We start from the raw sequence: 19,181 nt of genomic DNA on the forward strand, positions 1-19,181 counted from the left end.
ATAGTAGTTTAGCCGGCACCACGTGCTTCACACTTCCATAGTAGTAATTTCGCAATTGCGCATAAATAATTGGTTGTTTGATTTGAGGTCAGTTTGAGCGCCCGGCGCGGCTAAAGTCACAGTATATACACTGGTGCCAAGACTCTAGCTTCAAGAACTAAAGAGGAGGGACGGGAACGCGCCGGAACAAAAATGAGAAACAAAAATCGTTCCCGCCAGCCGAAAGTTGCTCTGAAAGGGGTAGGGGGGGAGGGGGACCTTGAAAACTGAGCCCAACGAAATAGAAAACTGACCACGAAGCGGCCAGCTGAATGTAAATTGCAAAGTAATAGATGACGGGAACAATAAACACCACGAAAAGACAAAGGGAACAAAACGACAAAAGACGAGAGAAGAGGAAGATGATTGAGAGTGCATGGCATACATGAGTAATTGTAGGCAAATGCCAGAGATGCGGGTAGAAGTGTAATGAAGGGCATAGGCGTAGTTGTGTGGGTAACAAATACGTGGTTCGACCATAGCGAACGGTGACGCGAGGCCAGTAATGCGGCTGACGGGAAACACGTGGCGACAGATTAGAGTGTCCAGAGGAGGAATGCATGGGGGTGAAATAGCAAGGCAAAGCGACACATACGCAGATGAAGACATGACTCGAGTGTGTGTAATCAGACAATTGAGATTGTGAAGACAATGATGCAAGGACGGTATGCAAGCACAAAGATGATGAGACTGAATGATACTGCGATGTGGGGGTATCGTGAATTCTCGGGTTTTTATTTCTTGAGCATCAGGTGGTCCTGGCCTGTTGATCGCCAGTTGTTCTTTGCCCAATCGATGGCGAAAAGCGAGGCCTTGAGAAATTTCTTGTGCGCATACTTTTGGCATACGTATAGCTGCGTAGAATTCTCTTCAAGAAGCTTTTCACAAATCCATTGGTGACCTGGCTCCAGGTGTTCGGCCACGAAACCAGAGTAAAACACGAATGCATCATTCTGCCGAAGGAGGAAAGTGAGTCGCACGGGCCACGTGTGGTCAACATTGTTCAACCCACCCAATCACCGCCTAGCATTCTCCTTGCACTGTACATTGCAACCGCAGATATAAGACTGGGTTTGCATCTCAAAAACCGGTGGTCAAGCAGAGCAACCTCTGCGATGAACTTGCCAAGGGTTCTTGTCTGAATGTCGTAGTTGTCTGCCTTGCTGATGCGACGCATCCAGCTGTACGGTGAGCAGTACTGCGAAACTTTGAAGTCGAGGGTTTGCAGGACGACACGCTCGCCCTTCAGGATCTCCTCCTTGGTGTATCCGTTCTCGGTCATGTAGACAAACTCGTCGACCGATGGTGCGACGATTTCCTCGTATTTGGCTGCAACGAACATGGCGGTGACACCAACGAGCTGGAGCTTAACGAGGGCAACGGGACGCCTGCTGAGGAAGCGGTCGACGATGTTGATAGCTATCCAGAGGGTCTCAGGAAGCATGTGCCATCTCAAGTGTACTTGCAGGAGCCAGTCGACGAGCGTTTGCCTCATTGACCAGGTGACCTCTGCCTGCGCATCCATATAATCGGGGTTGGGCATGATGTCATCCTGGAGACAGGTCAATCTCTGTGCTCGGTGAAAATCAGGGACACTTGCCTCCAACTCCGACATGTACTGGAAGATATCGTCGGCATACTCCGATACCATGGTGGTGTCGTAGATATCAACCTCGTCTTCGAACGACTCTTGGATTTTGGTCACTTCCTTGTGATGTCTCGTTGCGCGGTCCGTGTCGACATCAGGCCAGACACGGGGTGCGTTGGTTACCGTCGGGTTCTCTGCGTTTTCGGCCACTTCGACCTCTATTTCTTGGACGTCTACCATGTTTTCTACTTCTCTCTCGTTGATGATGCTGAGATCGGGGTCAGCGTCTGGCTCTACGATTTGAGGAACCTCAATATCCATGTCGTTCTCTTTGTCATCCTCCGTAGGGATGATAACTGGTACAGCGGTTTCCTGCCGCGACATACGTTTGAAGACCGATGCTTTCTGGGCACGAGCAACGGGTTGACGGGGTACATTGGTTGCACTCTGTGTTTTGCCTGGACCCAAGGGAACACGTTGTGGGCCAGTGGCAGCTGCAAGTGACGCTGAGCGGGTACGCTTGAGGCCCTGCTCTTGGGAGGCGTCCTTCAATCCGTCTTTGGCAGTAGTTTTCCCTGCAACATCCTGGAATGGGGCGCGGCAGCCGCGTCAGTCATGCGTGTGCTGTGGCATTTACCTGTACTGACCTTGCGATTGACAGCGGTTGTGGTCACTTCATTAAGCGCGGGACGCTGTTGCCCAACCTTGAGTCCACTGAGGACGGCGGATGCGCGCGACGCGCCGGCACCAACGATGCCTGATCCCTGGCGCAGGTGCTTGCTGGTGGCATTTTCGTCGCCGTTCGCCTTGCGTGCGCCAAAGCGGGTACGGGTCTGGGACGGCTGTGGCGTGCGTCAGTGACGAGGAATTAGCAGAGATGGGGGGAAGGATGTACTCGGATAATGTTGTTGGGCATGGTAGAAATGAAGTGTAGATGCTACAGAGAGATACCAAACTCTGGGAGCGACGAGGTGCGGAGTGGGGGATCGAGAAAGGTACAGAGAAGGGATTGTGGTGGGGAAGAGAAAGAACAATAGAAAGCCAAGCCGTGGCTGCTAATAAACTGTGAGCGAGTTCGCCGGTCTCGACAGAGACAACAGAAACGGAACGGTCGAATGGGCGAGCACAACCCTCTGGGGACAAGAAATTCGTCGCGTAGAGGTGGAACGCGAACCACCCACGTGACTAATAAAAACACTCCACAACAGACACGTCGCGACGCGGCCTGCTAATTAGCCTTGGCTTTAAAATGTTTTTGGACAGTGGACAGCAGTGAGACGCTACAGGGCCATCGGTAGTACCACATATACATCATCGTACACTATCATATCTGACAGCCAATCACCGATCAGCGGCTCATCATGCATTGCCGCTAAAGAATCCCACATGCCAGGGTTCCTACGGATCACGAACCCATTGACCCGCCACGGGCAAGGGCGAATTAGAGTCGACAGCATGACAGGTAGTGGCACACTCTGACCCTGGCGAATGTTCAGTAAACCGACAAGCGAAACGGAAGAAGCCAATAGTATACTGACATTTCTATTAGCCTGCTCCATCATTTGCTGTGGCTCGCACACTCTCCCACCGTCGCTCTTTGCCGTCCTCTCTCCACTGGTGAAAGGATTGTGGGGGTGGCCCCGTCTTGTCCGGCGACATCCCAAGTCCTGCTCTGGGTGGGAGTGGGGTCACCTCCAAGGGCACTACCAGTCCCGAGCCACTCTCGCCGTCCCCACTTGCGGACGAGCCAAGAGCCTGTCCGGGCTGCCATCCTTGCTTCAGGAGCAGTTGCCGGCCAATGTTACTCTCCGATAAGGGCCCAGGGCGTCGCGGAACTTCAACACAAGAGGGAATTGAATGTGGGGCAGATAACTGCTGCGCCAATTCAGGAGTCGGTTTATTCAAGATACCCGGTGAGTTGCCCCTAGGGCTCTGGACGCCAGGACTATCATACTGCGAACCCGGGTACATCGCACGCCGACGTGCCGAACGATCGACGTAAGTGGTGGCAGCAGACCGCATGTCGGACGGTGGCAAGCTTGAACCAGATGCAAGCTCATGAGCACTGTGATGTCGTGAAAGGAGAGCACGTTTGAGGGTCGTCAGTGCTTTCTTCGGGTCCCTCCTGTCAACAATCATCGTCTGCTGTTGCTCAAGTCCTGCAGATTCAGAAGACCTCTTGCCACCAGTGATGTGACCGTTGCCTTTCGGGACAGTGAAGAGAGGTACGTCACCCTGGCCATTGGACATGCATTCTACACAAGGTGTTCGGTCCTCGTGTATGTGACAAAGAAACGTGGTACTGCCAATAATCAATCGGTCAAGGTGGCATAGTGGCCGTGGTATGCTCGCTACCCGGGGAGGAGACAGACGAACAGGCTCCGTGTCAAGCTGGCGCCCAGACTGTAAGAACGTGCCATGCTTAGAGCCCATGTCCACCACAGCCCACTCCCGTCTCCCTTTATCCCAATAAGCAGTAGCATGTAGCTTCGAGACCTCCATCTCCTTCAATCGAATACGTGGTACCGCACTACCCACAGGGGCATGATCGCGCCCGAACTGAGCTTCCCCATAGGCGTCGAGCACAGCAACTCGGAGGTGTTTATGAAGGATGGAGCTCTTGAGGACTAATAGACGCAATGGCGGCCAGGCCGTCGATGTTGTGCACTTAGAGACTCCACTGCCATCGCTGTCGCCCGGCCATTCGAACGCAGGGTCGTACTCGGACACCTCGTAGCCAGAGAAATGCATTGAGACATTTCAAACTCCGATCCCCTATTGACCTTGAGCTCACCCATCTTCAAAGGAACTGCTAATGGAGTACTTCAGTGAGGTATTTGCCGCCCACTTCGTACCACCAAACGCGTCCGACGCATGGCATGACAACACAGGAACACTCTAAGCTTCTGCTATTGAAAGAGTGGTTGGTGAAAGTCGACGCACAGACGGCCAAACCATACCTATTTGTCCGTCATCCTCGCCTTTTCTACCACACCCACATTAGCCATTGACATCAGATCGTGTGTGACGTATTCTGCCACAGAAATTTTACTCTTCCTCAGTGGATTTGACAAGCTGTTTCATGATTACAGATACCAAGTGTATTTGGGCGGAGGGTGAGTATGCCCCGCCACCGGTAATTAACGAACTGAGACACATCGTCAGCTTGTTCATCTTTCTAGTATTGAATAGCAAGCAATTCGCCAGGCGCTGGCGTGAATGCAACCGAAGAATCAGCTCTCCCCTTTTGGATGATGACGCGGAAGAGGCATGGAGAACACGCAACCTCGACCTTTTATCCCGGGCGCATACCCTGGGCGGTGTGTCAGACGTATCCTTTGAGCCCGTGGAATCCAAAATAGCGGTGCATTTTGTTCTTGCTGTGGGTATGTAGTCGTGTTCAGCTGATTCATGATTTGTGATAGGACCTGGCGTTTGAATTGGAATGTGATACCTTCAAGTGGCGGTGGGACACTGTCTTCGTGGGTCACAAGGCCTCCGCGGACATTTTGTCACGACACCTCATCATGCCCCTGATAAGCGTTAACCATCTTGCCTTCAGCAGCCCAAATGCAGTTGGTGATTTCAGCGGAGACGAACTAGAGAAGGTATGTACCTTATCGAGCCAGCCACGCACTTGGCAAAACAGAAGCGATCTTACAACGCACCCTCACAACAGGCTATCGATAAGATTGGCCGCACAGCTCGCAGGACCGTCGACACGCATATCAAAAATGCGATGTCTAAACCCCGCTTGGCAACAACCCTTCGGCGCATGACTGCAGTTTTCAACTTCATTTCGGATCTACGTGGGTTATGCATGACTTCTTCCTGCGTCGAATGATTAAATTGCCTCTCATTCCAGCTAAAGTGACGATTGCGAACGACGTAACCCCTCTTCAACCTCGAGAACCAACGCCGAAATTAAGCACGGGAACTGAGCTCTCGAGAAGTACGGGGAGTTATGTAACGGATGTGAGCAATTACCAACCTTCTTGACTGTTGCCAATATTGAGCCTCATGCAATTTGCAGAAGACGACTGGTATCAGAGGGGATTTGAAATCTGAGGCAATAGCTTTAGGGGTACAGAGTCCTATCACTGCGGACGTGGATATGGGTTCTGCCACAGAATCCGAAAGTGATAGTCACCCTCATGCATCGATGAGTCGTGAGTCTGCAAACAAGCGCCCTGTGACCGAGAGTCAACATGGTACAACCGCCGCAAAGTTCCCTGTACCATCAAAGGCACCCTCGCCTGCTCCGAGTGGGCCACAAAATCGAAACGCAATCAAACCACCCCCCGTGTCCAGTGACACAGACTCTTCTCCTATCCGACCAACCAAGAAATCGAGGCCGCCCCCCGCAAGCGACGAAGATAGCGAAGAGGAGCGCAAGAAACTTGCGGCTCAGATCAAAAGTGGGGCTACTTCCGTACGGGGTACAAGGCAACCACTTCGACGAGGAGGCAGGAAGTTTTGAGTGCTGCACCCCCTATTTCAGTAGTAAATGCCCTTCCCGTCCAAGGATCTTGGCAGATGATCATGAAAATTTGATGTATGGGGCTACATATATGGTTTCGGCTGCGGGCAACAGACTCCTCTTCAGATAGCTCACGAGTTGTTTCGTTCCAGACCTCAATCGCGTGTTCTGACCCTTGCAGTCCTCCTTACGATGGATGTCACGTAAGGCAGATCGAGGACGATGCCATTCATCTCTGGGTGCGTCGGGTAAGTAACATACGTGAAAAAACACGGTGTCGCGAGTATCACGGAGGGCGTAGGCTACGAAAGCTAATATCGCGTGAGAGATGAGGGGGGCCGATAAGTTACAGACGAAAACAATGCGGCTGGCTGAAACATGCATGTGTGATGATGATAGTGGCAAAACAAATGGGGGTAGTAAAAGTCGGTGATGGTGGGTCCCGTGCGTCACAGTGCATCATGGACCAGATACGGAACAGATAGTTCGCGGGCAGCAGCAGCAGCAATGGCAAAAAGACCTCCGTCGCATCACCAGCGTCGACCTGAGCGACGACCGTAATCAATCTCTTGTGCAGCTTCCTCTACCTGACACTCATCGCATTTCGTCTGGAAGAGATTGCGCACTCTCCGGTGATCAGCGTATTCCTAAAATAGGTACCACGATGAGCGCCAAACCACGGGGTTCGGGTTAGTCAGTTCGAAGTCACCTCCCTCGGCAAGGAGCGCAGTACTGACCGTGTTGCAACCGCAATTCCTGGCGGTTTTGTGGATGTGTGCGGCGCTCAACTTGCAGTAAGGAGATCCGCAATCAATCGTGATCCCCGTTTGATATATCCGGACATAGTGCTTCGCGGATGGCGAGAACGGTGTCAAAAGACAAGAACCATCGGGAAAGACGTCAACGGACACCTACCCCACAACCCCTGTACTGGTCTCCGAAGCTGTTGTTGCCGTCAGTGAGTCCGAACAGAAGCACAACGGCGAACTCTAATGGTAGATATTCACCATTCCATGCTACACATATTGGATAGTAGTAGTGAAGAGGGGATGATACAGTTAGAGCGAGGAGAGGATCGAGTTTGAAAGGCAGGGAAGAGAGGGTAGTAGTGAGTTCAATGGTTAGCGACGTTGTAAAGCGACCAGGTTTTATAGCCGAACGGGATAGGCCACTCGGAGGGCTGAGGTATTAGTGCATGATTTGGTAAGGCGTTCTTCGGGGCAACGGAAGTTCAACGTTCATCTTCATCGATCATCGTGGGAGCTGTCATGGCATCATAGACTCGTGCCAAACACACAGGTATGTGGATAATAGTAAGAAAAAGGGGGCTGTAGTTTATGATAATATGATACAGCAAGTTAATAACAACATGATGTATGGCCGTCGGGGCTGCCTTGTTGGTGTTGGCAAGCCCTGGATCTTCCACTAGTCCTTCTTCCCTGAATCTCATTTCATCCGTCTCTTCCTGGAGGGCTCTCCAGGATCTCACCATACTAGGTACACGGCGCGGGGGTTTTGCCACATGTCACATCTCTCTTTCATCGATAACATCGACCTCCCGAATCGGGTACGAACTGGGCAACACGAGGTATTCCCCTTTGTTGGGCAGTCAAGGCACCGGTAGGTAGCCAACACTACAGTCACTCTGCCGCACACTCCAACGGCCCGTGTCGGTCCGAGAACGCACGATGATTTAGTTCAAAATGAAACAGGTCCAAATCAACCATCCTCATAATACGTATCTTGATTGTCGCAGATTCGGCCACAGATTTTAAAAGAGACCGTCCTCACCGTAAATAGACAAGCTGCAGCAGTCACTACACACGAAGGTGAAACAAGTCTTCTTGTATTTGGAATAATTAACCACCCAGCAACGTTTGAAGTGCACGAGTCAGTTCTGGGTAACATGAGCGGCACGTTGTGCGGTGTCAGTGCCCATGCAGCAGGTACAAACATGTTGGTCCATATTTCAGTTGTATCAGCGGACTTTCTTGATCGCTCGACAGGTGATGAACAACGGCGGCTGCCGCAAGAAGACACCACACATGACCACTGAAGACATGACGGTCACGGAAGCAAGCTGAAAGCACTCTTCTCTTCCGGTCAACACTGGACAACAACTTGTCGAACTTGTCGATCACGGGTTCAGGGCATGAAAAACCGTATCTTCTACTATCCAATCCAGTTCCCTGGAGTCGGAGAAGAGAAGACAAGGGAGATAAAGAAACAGTTATGCGATAAGTAAATTTAGACCCGACGCACACATACCCGGGTTAGATTACTGGAAAATGCCCGTAGTGCGCCCATAGAGACAGCACCAGTACTTCACATGCGCGGCTGGATGTGGAAACTAGAGACAAGCAGTTGAACGACAATTGTCTCGCTTTCTCCATAACTGTGATATATCCCAACGATACACAATGACATTTAGGGTCGAAATAGTTGCAAAGAAAGTCACTTACGTAAAGAAGCCGTCTAACGTGGCGCAAACTATTGTTGTTATGGGGTCAATTGCATCCCTTCCGTGCACTAAATTCCTCCCTGGCGTCAGGCGTGGTCGTTTATCACAAACTGTTTGATCGGTGTGTTAGCGGACCCACCGTGTAAATGAGCGGTGAAGGCGTTTGCACTAGTTCCCAACAAGAAGTGATGATGGTGAGGGCGGCGGAGGACAATTCTGTGCCAAACCCCTCCGTTCGTCGGTCGGAAACAGGAATCCTGCACCAGTGGTTATCTCACCTTGTCATGCGACATGCGACGTAAGCACAGCGTCATAGCTATCATTGCGTGATGTTATTATACAACGGCTTCTCGGTCACATGCCGATGCGTACGTGTCTCCCATCAATATAGTCTCCGGAGCCATTGGAATCCGCATCGGATAGAGGTGGTCAGGCGAACAACCAGTGGGGGAATTAGAGCGACCGGCGTGGCTGTCAGATAACACAGGGAATTCAGAATGGTCCGGCACAGTGGCGTTGCGAATGTTGCGCCCTCGCAACTTCCCGGCTCTTATTTTTTTTGAATTCCGGGAGACGCGGTATAGGTAGATGTGTAGAAGTTATCACTACTTGACGTTGATCTACCATCTTCGCACGGCTGGGTCGCTACGTTGTAGGTTGTAGCTGTCGTCCAAGAGTAACTGCGGGGAAATTCTCACATAGGGAGACCTGTTGCAGTAAATGTGTGGGTGATCTGTTAATGCTGCTTCGATGTCATGGTGCGGAGCACGCTCCGCTTGCATACGGCAAGAAAACTTACAGGGTCGCAATAATGCATGACAGAACCATCCTACCTCGAGACCGCCAATATTAGGATGTTCTCACCGAAGACTGCACAAACTTGGAGAGCTACCAGCGTGTCTGGGGTAGTTACTTCCCACCGACGGGTCTTCAATTTGCGGCAGGGCACGGCACCCATCGTGTAACGTTCTGATGGGCTTCTGCGCTGCGGAAGGATCATTGATTGTCCTTCTACCAGAGTGGTTTCCTGCTCTTGAGGCTGTTCAATGGGGAATGCGATCATTCGCGTGAAGAGAAGTTGACTTGAGCTCGTAGTGCCTAGCAGGATAAAGCCTTGCGTACGAACTCGAGTCAGTATCAGCACTGAGGCGCAAGATCGTGCCGCAGTTCAATGGCCTTCATGATGGTGGCAAAAGCACAGCCAAGTTGGGTGGTTTCTAACCGAATGGCAAATACGAGGGCGTTCCCATGCTGAGATATCAAGGAAATTACTGATGCGAGTAGCGGAACACCTGTTTGGTTTCAAAGAATTGGAGAAACGGTCGCATGGATAACGTTGAGTTTAAGATGTGACATCCAAAGAAGATCTCAGTAGTGAAGAAGTTTTGAAATTTGACGCCTATTACGTATTTGACGGAGCCAGCGTTTGGCACTTTGGCAGCTCAAGCCGGGAACTTCTTGCCAGCATGTAGATAGTACCGACGAGAGAACGGTATTTTTTCTATCGTGGCTGACAGGTTCTTACAGGTCCACAATCAAGATCCGATTATCGATATTGGCGAACTTGGGTGAGCTCAAGGAGGACTCACAAGGTACTTCCCCAACATCAAACATCGTTCGCGGCCGCTTCATGACCATCATATAATGTCACTCAAGAATGCTCCAAAGTCGTGCGGCCATATCGGCGACCTGAGGCCGTTCGCAATGTCGTTCGATGCAGCTGTGATAGCAAGCAAAGGTGGTCGGTGACTCCCACCTACCAGGCACAACGTTCACCCAAACTGTACACGCGGCGGGGTAATACTGCCATGGTGAACGTGCCAGCGGTTAGGTAGGCTTCCATGTCCTCCATGCACTCCGCATGGCTCGGGGACGGGCTGATGGCCATCTTACATCCACTATATCACGTACGTCAAGATGGGAATGTGGGTCAATATTAATGGGAGTAGGGCTGTTACTGCTCCGAGTTTGTCAAATAAACGATAGCATCAAAGTCAAGTGCCATGGAAAGAAGGCGGGCTTGAGCACTCGAATTTGGCAAATGTATGGCATCAGATGGCCTAGGCGGGTCCTTCTTAACCTGACTCTTTTCTGTAAGGGGACCGCAGAGTCAACTTAAAGGGGGAACAGATTCGATTCGGAGCAGTGGATTGCAATTGCTTCAGAGGCACAATTCTGATCCTACCGTATGCTTGGCAAAGATAGGTGATATCCAGGATTTACCAACTGGTTCATTTAAGCATGGGTATTGCAATCTCTGTAAGTTGCAGTACCCAAGGAATTCATCTAAAGGGTTTAGGATGGACATGTGCTGATGGCAGTTCGGTTTGAGGCGTATTTCCTCCGCTGCCGGTCTGCCGCTGCAAGCGCGGCAACCCAGCGTCGTGTGGACCCTCTTTACGCAAGACTACAAATCAAAATCAATGGAGCCGGAGGTACTCGGATCGGAAATTTGATGGCTAAGAGCAACAGATGCGCTCATTGGTGTGCTGCGCGCGATAAAATTTCCGCTCCCTCCATTCCTCGACGTCACATGTATGGAGCCATCTTGATCATGTGTCTGTATATGTGCTGTGTGGTCCGAGTGGCCCCACCGGGTTTGCCACTTTTTCCACCATAGATCAGTCGAATGTTTCATAACAGCCCCACCACTTAGTCTTGATGACTCAAGGTAGTCCTTAGTCAAGGAAGACGAATATTCGCGGCCGACTTACGGCTGCTGTGGAAACCGGGTCTAGGCTCTACAACAGGCAATGTGGATTCCAGACCCGTATGGTGGCTTGACACCATAAGCCGGGCACATACGTCATACGGAACCTTACAGACTGTCTGTACCAGGAAAAATGACGTCCCCCGTTGACAGTTTCTCCCTCGCCTGTCGACCGGTCTGCATCAGATCGGAGGCATGAAGTAGTTCACTGATTCTCACCTGAGTCAATAAGTCACTATCGATCTCCGGTAGCGTCTCTCGTACATCCCCAGGAAACGGCACGACGTCCCAGCGCGTGGGCGGGTTCTCAATGCACAGACACAAATCGGCAGGAATATGAGCTCCATGATCCGCGTTAAAATCGTCTCGTACTTGGCGTTCCTCTGTCAACCTCATGTAAGTGCTGGGTGGTAGAATTTACAGAAGGGGAATACTTACCTTCCGCCATGGCTCGCAGTTGTCCTATCATACCCTCGACAATCTTCTCAGCCGCCTCCCGGTACTGTCGCCTACGCGCGATCTCAGTGAGTAGTTTGTCGAACGAGGATTGGTATAACACGTATCGGTGGCGGAGTTCTTCCACCACCTGTAATCGCTGTTGTAAACCTTCTATGACATCCTCGCAATCTTCCTAACGGGCGGAAGTTATCGAAAGAATGAACAACGGGTAGCATGCGGCGAGAGCCTACTTCAACTTCCTGCTGCTTCTCTAGCATGTCTGACATGATTTCCCCCAGTTCATCGAGGTCATCCAGGATACTGCTACTGGTATCCAATTTCTCCTTGGCAGTAGCTTTGGCTGTTAGCAACTTCTCGCTGAACGATGTCAGTCATTCACGTAGCTGCAGATTACGCAGTGGTTCTCACTCACTGAGCTGCTTCGATTTCCTTTACATTGTCTTCAAGCTCAGACATAATTGCTGGTAGCTCCTCCGTGTCCCGGTTCATCTCTAGATCAGAATGGGGTGATTTAGAGACGAGTCCCCGGCTAAGCTGCCTACCTTTCATGTCCTCCTCGCTGAATACTTCACCGGTTTCACTGTCGTGCAAAGCACTTGCCATCTGCTCGTAGTGCTCAGTCAGGCTCTCCAAATGCTTGGCCATGTCAATCGTGGTATGCTCCTGAATAGATAATATGGGGTTTATGGGAGGATAGGCGCCGCTGACTGGCAAGGACGCTCGTATTGACGCTACTGCATTCGACAGCGTCTCTGGGTAGTGATACGTGGATGCCATGATGTCCTATGAAACGTTTCACATGGCTGCGGTGCTTTAATTTGCATGATTTGCACGTCCACTTACATCCAGACGCGTCCTCTCACCCTCTACAGCGTCCAGAACGTCTTCTATGGCAGCCTCGTCCACGAAGTCGCGGAGTGTCTTCCATTTTGACCGGTCCACGTTCTGACGGGTCTTGCGACTGAGCTGGTCGTCGCGTACGGTCGCAGTCGGACTCAACCGCGGATCGACGACGCCGTTCGGCTTATCAATAGACTCCTGGCTTCCGAATAGTGATGAGTCTGAAGAGGTCTGGTGGAAGTCTGGTGGGACGAGTTGGGTGCCCAGTGCCTCAAGTATACTGTCTAGCGCCGTGGTGTGCTGCGAACGAATGGTGTCCCATTCCTGTAGACAAGCGTAGTTTGTTATGCTTCCTGGAGACCACAATGAAGATACGTACACGAATCCGTCTTTCTAGCTGAGACCGTCTGAGCTCGATGGACTTGGCCACAGTGGCGGCAAGCTATGGAATGTGCAATGACTCAGTAAAACGTCCCCACAAGCGGGCAAGGTCAAAGACCGCACCTTAAGCTGCTCGATCACGGCTTCACTAACCCACTTCACTTTGGCATCTAATGCAAGCACGTCCACTGCACACTGTGCCGACGCGTTCGTGAGGGAATTTGCCTTCGAGCACAGTTGTTCTCCATGTTGAAGTGCCTTCTTTGACTGCAGAACCAGTGACACGAGGGGTGGTTGCTCTGTACGAGTTCCGCTCGGTGGTGAGCTCATCGTCGTCGGTGTCCCCGCTGGAAGTGGGGAAATCGGGGACGCTCGGTATTCGGTGGCTGTGCTAATAGGGGTCCGGTTCATGTCCACCTCATGCAAGCATCTATTCATATAGGCAACCATGGTGACAAGCCAACTCAATCGCACTACAAACTTATGCCTAGCTTGTTCGTCTTCTTTGCCCCCAAGGGTTCAGAGCGTCTTCCTCACACCTTGCTGCGCACGCCCAATCTGTCCAGCGTGTCTATCCTCCAATCCACGACTTGGTAGATACAATCCTTGCCTGTCGTGTCTGGGAGGCACTGCAGTTGTCAGTGCATCGTCTTCCAGTCGTCATCTTTCACCTGGTCTTGCGACGTCGGAGAAAAATGTGATTAATGTTGACGGCGCTCTCCGTGATGACGATATGTTTGTGCTCGGAGACGATGACGAGGAGGACGATCATAAGGTAGAGCATAAGCCCTCAGGTAACACCGAATCATCCAATATCAAGGCCTCCCAGTTAGGCGTTACTTCAGAGCCTATTCCCAACCACGCATCTCACTCGCAGGCCCAAACGGAGCCCGGTCCACCTTCCGAGCAAACATCCTTCAGATATGAAGCGGTGCCACCCTTATACTATCTTGAGCGTGGAGATACCCTACAAGGTATCGCTCTTCGCCTCAACGTGAACGTCAGTACCGTTATCAAACCAAGGTAGTCATCAGGCTAATTTAGATTCCCAAGGGACACGAGTTGTGCCGCCTTAACAATCTTCCGATGAGCACACTGGCCACGACACCTCACCTCTTGCACACTCGTACGTCTATCAGGTTACCCCCGAGCGCACGTCTGCAGCCTCGTAGTGCACCTGCCCCAGTTGATTCGGAGGCCAAGGCTAGGGCTGCTCGCGAGCGTGCTGAGAAGCGGCTGCAAGTGGTCACGAAGGAATCGGATTGGCGCGTGGCGAAAGCATATGTTGCGCTGGCAGATGATCCAGAAGCTGACGTTTTGTTCGATGCGAAGTGCAAGGAACTTGGTACGGACGTAATTGGGATCGGCTTGGAAGCTCGTGCCTTAGACATGTACCTAGAAGACGAAGAGTGGGAAAAAGGACAGCGGAGAGTGGGAGCAGCCCCTACGACAAACCGCAAGGTCTGTAAGTAGAAACTCGCATATTGCCTACCAACAATCTGCGACATTGCTATTGCCCATGTTATAGTCATCTAGCATCTCCCAAAGTAACTCGGTGAATGCCACTGCCTCGACAAATATGGATTGCCAAACATACATGCACGCCAACTTATTCAATATATGCACAAAGATTCTACACACATCCACGCTTCATTCACTCAACTTTCCTCACAATGTTCTTGTCCTGTGACACGGCGTGAATGAGTGTCTAGACTGACGCGATACTTGCAGTCGTACCTGGTAGCTGGTACTTTTCCCGGTGTTGTCGTTCTTGATGACATACCTCGTTTGCTACGACAGGTCAGTTGTGCATCTTCTTCTGAGCTGGGATGGAGGGCTTACATCGCCCGTCCCCTCTACAGCCTCGACGACACCGGTGCTATGGGATACAGTATCTTCGGCCCCACCGACTGGCCTATACTCGACATGATCGCCTTGCTACTTAAGAATAAGACACAGCTTCCAGGTTACGTTGAATTGTGCGTTACCTTGTAGTGAGTCTTCATCTCATTGTCAGACCATACGCTTCTGAAAAAACTAGAGTGGCTTACCATTTCTGCCTTTCGAGTGTTTTGATGCGTTCGATTTGAGAGCAACTGATGTGGGAGCAAGTAGTGCAAGATTCGGTTGAATGTCCTCCCCTGGGTTGTCCCTCTTTATATAAGCTATGGCGTAGCTTGCGTCATCCTGGACGTCACTCCTAGTGATTTAAGATGATGCAAAGGTGCCCTTGAATTTCAGCATAACCCTGGCACTTCATAGAACGTCGATCTGCTACTAAAAGAAGAATGCTTACATAATAATCACATCACGTGTATTACTTCGTGAGAACATTCCTCGTTTTGGTGTTGGCTGCGTCGGCCGCCAACCCGTTCTCGAGCACCGTTCAAGCCTGTACAAAATGTCGAAGCTCGACCCCGCAGACGAGCAGCTTGTCAAGGTGTGTATGTGAATTACATTCCCTGCTTTGAAATCGCCTGACGAATCTTAACAGTTGGCGCTGGGACATCCTTTTGAACCTGCCGATGTCCCCATACAGCCTGCAGTTCCACCTCCAGTAGGCTCCAATGAAATTCCCGCCCCAACAGCGAATGCACCTACCGAACCTGTGACGTCAGCGGAACCTGCCGAAGAAGATCCTTGGAAAGCAGAGTTCGAAGCTCAAGTTGAGGAATGGCGAGCCAAATCTGCGGAAGATCGTGAAAAGGCGGAACACGAGAGGGCTAAGTGGGAAGCAATCAGGAAACAGGAGGAGGAAGAGAGGCTAGCTCTTGGCCAGGAGCCGGAGATGTGGGAAAACCTCGGGTCGCACATCACGACTTCCATCGCTGCCGCCAGCGAAGTCCTGGCAGGTTCGACTCCTTCCCTTGTGAGCATTCCTTCCCGTACGGAGGGTGCAGAGAAGGTGGTGAGCGAGAAACCGGAATCGACTCCAAATTTAACACCTCCATCTACTGGTCCTCCGTCATATCAACAGTCCTACCCGTCTCTTTCGCTCTCTGCCCCATCCGGTTCACAATCTTCGTCACACCGTCATGATTCTTTCCCCGCGGAGTACCCCCCTTCACCACCTCGAAGGACGACGGAAGCTAAAGCCGCTAACCCACCCCCATCTACCCTTCCCTCCATCTTAGACGGCACAATTAAACGACGGACTCGACTATCCCTCATACTGTCCTCCCTTGCTATCAATTTACTACTTCCATTCATAAATGGTGTCATGCTTGGGTTCGGTGAAATATTTGCCAAGAATGTTTTGGTTGGTTGGTTTGGGTGGAAATTGCGGAGCGGGCGTACTGCTGCTGGCGTCGGTCTCCGACCGTGAGCTGTGAGTTGTGCACCAATACCCCGTGTAGGATGTAGCATACCTACTACAATATAGAACGCTCGTACTACTGTGTCCATCACATACTTATGGATACTTGCGCTAGGGTAGGTGATCTGAGTTGGCTGAAGTAATTGCCTGGTGAAAACAAGTAAAACTGGAACATTATCATTTCCACACTGGCGGTGAGTCAACTGTGAGTAGGATTATACTTAAGGTGCGAGATGTATTAGGAGGCAACGCGAGCGGGGTTACGATGTCGGGAATATAGATAAGATTTGTGGTTTACAGGCTCTGACGCTTTGATAGATAGCGAGTTCAATGATGGTATGCGTGCAACCGTAAGACCGCGAAGTCCATTCGTTGGAGACCCAAACTATACCGATCCGGCAGGACTTGAGAGAGCAGACAAGGATTCCACCCACACATTTTTCAGTGACTGTCCCATCCCATGTTCCTCGACTTCCAATTCATCGGACACAGTACGCCATCATAACATCCGAGTGTAATTTTCTTCTACTCGACAGCGGAGATTTCCGAAGTACGTTGTGTCCGCAGCGAGTCTAAGACGTCTGAGGTTTTGAGTAAGCAAATGCGGATGGCAGAAGCTCGAGCACTGCAGCGCACTGGTTAGAGTTGCGGAACCACTAGACGTACAGAGAAGAAAGACAATGTATCTGAGAGGCGTCATACATGATACAGACATTAAGTTCAAAACGTTCAAAGGGTGAAGTCATGAAGTCATGAAGATGTGAAATTTATATTACAGACAAAGGAAGGTACCGGTGAACGGTAGACCACCCTATCATTGAACGGAGTTAATTCCTTGGGGACCTGTTCTTCATTCGGATGTAGGCTCCAAGACACAGTTGAACCTCATCGTAGCAAGGATCTCCGGGTGTGAGTAGCTGTAGGGTTTCTCGCTCAAGCGCAATGGCCTCATCAAGATCAGCTGTGCCACGACCAGCGCTCCCAGGTGGACGGCGTGCTAATGCTGTGCGTCCAAGTGTGGTGACTTCTGTCTTATATCTATCCACAAGGCAGAGACCGAGTGAGTGGAGCGATGAATATCGAGGAGGATCTCCGGGGAAGCGTAACTCCAAAACTGCGCGGTGCAACTCAATTGCCTCCTCCAAGTCGCAGATGGCAGCCCGTTTCGCGAACATCTTCCTGAGATCACATGCAAGATTGTTGAGAGATACACAATGATCTGGATGCCCTGGTGGACAGATCTCTAGTGCTAAACGTCCAAGCGTGATGGCTTCTTCCAAGTCAGCAACATTCCGTCGACGGTCATATCTATCCGCGAGACAGATCGCAAGGCCACGAAGTGAGGAAGCCCGATCGCCATTCCTGAGTGGTGGGTGTTCTAAAGCTTTTCGGTGCAGAATGATCGCGTCGTCCAAGAAACGGACTTGACCCGTTTGTTGGAACATGTTGCGTATCACCTCCGCCATGTTGCTCTGTATAACACCAAGATCGTCCATCGAATGAGGCCACACCGGGAGGATATACACTCAGTGGAAATGATTCTGCCTTCAGGCCAGGTTTGTTAACGAGTGCAACAAGTCACGCAGATTGAACATGGGGGGGGAACTCACCAGTAACCCAATGACTGGCGGACGTCAGTGGGTGAGAGGACAGGCGGCTCTGGAAGCACGGGTCCCCTAGACCCTACTTAAAAGCTGCGCCACTGATCCCAAATAGTACCTGTTCCCCCCCTTCCTAAACCCGCGCTGCGAGGCTGCACCCAATTTGCGTGTAAGAGGTCCCTCTCAATCACAGCTCAAACGCCCACACTGACCATGTAGGTCCTGCTACTCATGGCAACCATTAACTTATCATGGTTACTCGCCGAACTCTTGTCGGAGAAATTCAAAAGTGTGGGACAAATTCTGCCCGTCGCTGGAAGCTCCCTTGTTCAGTATCCCCAGAGTGCTGTTCATACAATTCCTTTGCCGAATCCATTAGATCAGCCATCTATTAGGTCCCTAACCTGGTTGCACTTGGAGCTGCTGTGTGTGATGTCGCGTTCGTGCTCTCGAAGCAGCTTTCTATAAAAGTGCCAGACTAGCATTACATACATATCTTCTGAATGCGGATGACGTGGGCCCTAAATAAATTGTTAGCGTTGCCCACCAGACGCGTCTCAGCGACTTCTGAGTATGTGTACTTGCATGTCGCGACTTACACTGAGAAGGGCGAACGCTCAGGGTGATTCAAAGATCTAGCCTGGGCATTACCAGGATGGTATTCGAAGCCAACGATTGCTTGGGTTTTACTTGTCGCATTGCTTGTCGCGGTCGTCCGCGTACGATTTCGAACGTACTTGGCTCTCTCCTGCCACCCCGCGAAGGTGTGCCATAGTATGGAGGCCACATTATGACACCAGACATGTATTTGGATGTACCGCTACACACCACGAATGACGTGACGAAGGAGGAGAAGATTGAGAGATATGGAAACACGAGACAGCACATAAAACGGTATGTATAACATGCGTACCTCGGAAATAGGAAGGATGTACGTCGGGGGCAGCACGACTAAGGATGCAACTAGATTGTCGTGAGCACCGTGTCAGAGGGTAGGAAACTGACGACGTGGTCGTGAGTGGGTGCGAACCTCAGGAATAAACAAATGATTGTACGGAAATGACGCGAGGGTGCTCTTCCAGTGCCGTAAGAGACGTTTCGAGTACTGCAAAGAGAGATTGTAGGGTTCGAGCATCGTTAGTAGGGAGCAGATTGATAGTAGATTCCGTCAGGGGAGCCGGCGAAGGAATTGTCCTGGAGTAGCGTCTTGCTGGTCGGCTTTTCCAATGCATTGAAGAAAAGGCTATCTGCCACCCTCTTCAGAGAAACGCCGGCAGTGTCCGCAAAAATATTCAGTTGCTAAATG

At 51.1% G+C, this 19,181-nt stretch overlaps 12 protein-coding genes across 12 annotated transcripts; 4 read left to right on the forward strand and 8 right to left on the reverse strand.

Annotated features, from left to right (window-relative positions):
* Positions 1 to 773: 773 nt before the first annotated feature.
* Positions 774 to 1,948, reverse strand: F5J12DRAFT_720911 (cyclin-like protein; the record flags this gene model as incomplete). The annotated part of the gene is made up of 3 exons (XM_051741268.1): positions 774 to 992; positions 1,052 to 1,591; positions 1,634 to 1,948. The coding sequence occupies 3 exons, from the start codon at positions 1,946 to 1,948 to the stop codon at positions 774 to 776; spliced, it is 1,074 nt and encodes a 357-aa protein (XP_051599892.1).
* Positions 1,949 to 2,164: 216 nt separating this feature from the next.
* On the reverse strand, positions 2,165 to 2,463 carry F5J12DRAFT_688610 (uncharacterized protein; the record flags this gene model as incomplete). Its single annotated transcript, XM_051740351.1, has 2 exons — positions 2,165 to 2,212; positions 2,275 to 2,463. Coding segments are annotated over 2 exons (237 nt in total), but the record flags the coding sequence as incomplete, so codon positions are not given.
* Positions 2,464 to 2,785: 322 nt separating this feature from the next.
* Positions 2,786 to 4,373, reverse strand: F5J12DRAFT_98028 (uncharacterized protein). The gene is made up of 2 exons (XM_051750143.1): positions 3,166 to 4,373; positions 2,786 to 3,108 (listed from the first exon to the last, which is right to left on the reverse strand). Exon 1 carries the CDS (start codon positions 4,127 to 4,129, stop codon positions 3,173 to 3,175), a length of 957 nt encoding a protein of 318 aa, XP_051599894.1. The 5' UTR covers positions 4,130 to 4,373; the 3' UTR covers positions 2,786 to 3,108; positions 3,166 to 3,172.
* Positions 4,374 to 4,400: 27 nt separating this feature from the next.
* F5J12DRAFT_98057 (uncharacterized protein) lies at positions 4,401 to 6,137 on the forward strand. The gene is made up of 8 exons (XM_051750145.1): positions 4,401 to 4,460; positions 4,519 to 4,593; positions 4,671 to 4,743; positions 4,810 to 4,991; positions 5,053 to 5,235; positions 5,307 to 5,436; positions 5,493 to 5,602; positions 5,661 to 6,137. Exons 1-8 carry the CDS (start codon positions 4,443 to 4,445, stop codon positions 6,105 to 6,107), a joined length of 1,218 nt encoding a protein of 405 aa, XP_051599895.1. The 5' UTR covers positions 4,401 to 4,442; the 3' UTR covers positions 6,108 to 6,137.
* Positions 6,138 to 6,437: 300 nt separating this feature from the next.
* On the reverse strand, positions 6,438 to 7,454 carry F5J12DRAFT_98045 (uncharacterized protein). Its single transcript, XM_051750144.1, has 4 exons — positions 7,115 to 7,454; positions 7,023 to 7,050; positions 6,845 to 6,955; positions 6,438 to 6,754 (listed from the first exon to the last, which is right to left on the reverse strand). The coding sequence occupies exons 1-4, from the start codon at positions 7,129 to 7,131 to the stop codon at positions 6,638 to 6,640; spliced, it is 273 nt and encodes a 90-aa protein (XP_051599896.1). The 5' UTR covers positions 7,132 to 7,454; the 3' UTR covers positions 6,438 to 6,637.
* F5J12DRAFT_98163 (uncharacterized protein) lies at positions 7,311 to 7,781 on the forward strand. Its single transcript, XM_051750146.1, has 2 exons — positions 7,311 to 7,406; positions 7,462 to 7,781. Exon 2 carries the CDS (start codon positions 7,484 to 7,486, stop codon positions 7,733 to 7,735), a length of 252 nt encoding a protein of 83 aa, XP_051599897.1. The 5' UTR covers positions 7,311 to 7,406; positions 7,462 to 7,483; the 3' UTR covers positions 7,736 to 7,781.
* A 3,206-nt stretch (positions 7,782 to 10,987) lies between these two features.
* On the reverse strand, positions 10,988 to 13,341 carry F5J12DRAFT_831346 (autophagy-related protein 17). The gene is made up of 10 exons (XM_051745740.1): positions 13,082 to 13,341; positions 12,957 to 13,019; positions 12,581 to 12,901; positions 12,280 to 12,520; positions 12,150 to 12,228; positions 11,968 to 12,094; positions 11,717 to 11,909; positions 11,498 to 11,661; positions 11,283 to 11,443; positions 10,988 to 11,233 (listed from the first exon to the last, which is right to left on the reverse strand). The coding sequence occupies exons 1-9, from the start codon at positions 13,286 to 13,288 to the stop codon at positions 11,387 to 11,389; spliced, it is 1,452 nt and encodes a 483-aa protein (XP_051599898.1). The 5' UTR covers positions 13,289 to 13,341; the 3' UTR covers positions 10,988 to 11,233; positions 11,283 to 11,386.
* Positions 13,342 to 13,406: 65 nt separating this feature from the next.
* Positions 13,407 to 14,431, forward strand: F5J12DRAFT_721058 (uncharacterized protein; the record flags this gene model as incomplete). Its single annotated transcript, XM_051741279.1, has 2 exons — positions 13,407 to 13,958; positions 14,012 to 14,431. 2 exons carry the CDS (start codon positions 13,407 to 13,409, stop codon positions 14,429 to 14,431), a joined length of 972 nt encoding a protein of 323 aa, XP_051599899.1.
* Positions 14,432 to 14,695: 264 nt separating this feature from the next.
* Positions 14,696 to 14,896, reverse strand: F5J12DRAFT_692060 (uncharacterized protein; the record flags this gene model as incomplete). The annotated part of the gene is made up of 2 exons (XM_051740395.1): positions 14,696 to 14,749; positions 14,801 to 14,896. Coding segments are annotated over 2 exons (150 nt in total), but the record flags the coding sequence as incomplete, so codon positions are not given.
* A 463-nt stretch (positions 14,897 to 15,359) lies between these two features.
* On the forward strand, positions 15,360 to 16,283 carry F5J12DRAFT_782812 (uncharacterized protein; the record flags this gene model as incomplete). The annotated part of the gene is made up of 2 exons (XM_051742764.1): positions 15,360 to 15,398; positions 15,453 to 16,283. 2 exons carry the CDS (start codon positions 15,360 to 15,362, stop codon positions 16,281 to 16,283), a joined length of 870 nt encoding a protein of 289 aa, XP_051599901.1.
* An 887-nt stretch (positions 16,284 to 17,170) lies between these two features.
* Positions 17,171 to 17,746, reverse strand: F5J12DRAFT_690282 (uncharacterized protein; the record flags this gene model as incomplete). Its single annotated transcript, XM_051740370.1, has 1 exon — positions 17,171 to 17,746. A coding segment is annotated over one exon (576 nt), but the record flags the coding sequence as incomplete, so codon positions are not given.
* A 637-nt stretch (positions 17,747 to 18,383) lies between these two features.
* On the reverse strand, positions 18,384 to 19,004 carry F5J12DRAFT_98805 (uncharacterized protein). Its single transcript, XM_051750148.1, has 3 exons — positions 18,906 to 19,004; positions 18,475 to 18,838; positions 18,384 to 18,396 (listed from the first exon to the last, which is right to left on the reverse strand). The coding sequence occupies exon 2, from the start codon at positions 18,761 to 18,763 to the stop codon at positions 18,503 to 18,505; it is 261 nt and encodes an 86-aa protein (XP_051599903.1). The 5' UTR covers positions 18,764 to 18,838; positions 18,906 to 19,004; the 3' UTR covers positions 18,384 to 18,396; positions 18,475 to 18,502.
* Between the last annotated feature and the right edge of the window lie 177 nt (positions 19,005 to 19,181).

Source organism: Pisolithus orientalis, assembly GCF_024613125.1.
Source record: "Pisolithus orientalis strain OTSU chromosome Unknown F5J12scaffold_14, whole genome shotgun sequence".
NCBI classification, from domain to species: domain Eukaryota; kingdom Fungi; phylum Basidiomycota; class Agaricomycetes; order Boletales; family Pisolithaceae; genus Pisolithus; species Pisolithus orientalis.

Coding starts and splice junctions, on each gene's coding strand:
- F5J12DRAFT_98057 (XM_051750145.1), top strand. Junction 4,594..4,670: donor CGGCCAAACCATACCTATTT/GTCCGTCATCCT, acceptor ATTCTGCCACAG/AAATTTTACTCTTCCTCAGT. Junction 5,236..5,306: donor GCGGAGACGAACTAGAGAAG/GTATGTACCTTA, acceptor CCCTCACAACAG/GCTATCGATAAGATTGGCCG.
- F5J12DRAFT_98028 (XM_051750143.1), bottom strand. CDS start 4,129: ATGGAGGTCTCGAAGCTACATGCTACTGCTTATTGGGATAAAGGGAGA.
- F5J12DRAFT_831346 (XM_051745740.1), bottom strand. CDS start 13,288: ATGAGCTCACCACCGAGCGGAACTCGTACAGAGCAACCACCCCTCGTG. Junction 12,229..12,279: donor CAGCGAGGAGGACATGAAAG/GTAGGCAGCTTA, acceptor ATTCTGATCTAG/AGATGAACCGGGACACGGAG. Junction 11,910..11,967: donor AGAAGCAGCAGGAAGTTGAA/GTAGGCTCTCGC, acceptor TCCGCCCGTTAG/GAAGATTGCGAGGATGTCAT.
- F5J12DRAFT_98805 (XM_051750148.1), bottom strand. CDS start 18,763: ATGTGCTGTCTCGTGTTTCCATATCTCTCAATCTTCTCCTCCTTCGTC.
- F5J12DRAFT_98045 (XM_051750144.1), bottom strand. Junction 6,956..7,022: donor ACCAGTACAGGGGTTGTGGG/GTAGGTGTCCGT, acceptor CCATCCGCGAAG/CACTATGTCCGGATATATCA. Junction 6,755..6,844: donor GGAATTGCGGTTGCAACACG/GTCAGTACTGCG, acceptor TACCTATTTTAG/GAATACGCTGATCACCGGAG.
- F5J12DRAFT_98163 (XM_051750146.1), top strand. CDS start 7,484: ATGGCCGTCGGGGCTGCCTTGTTGGTGTTGGCAAGCCCTGGATCTTCC.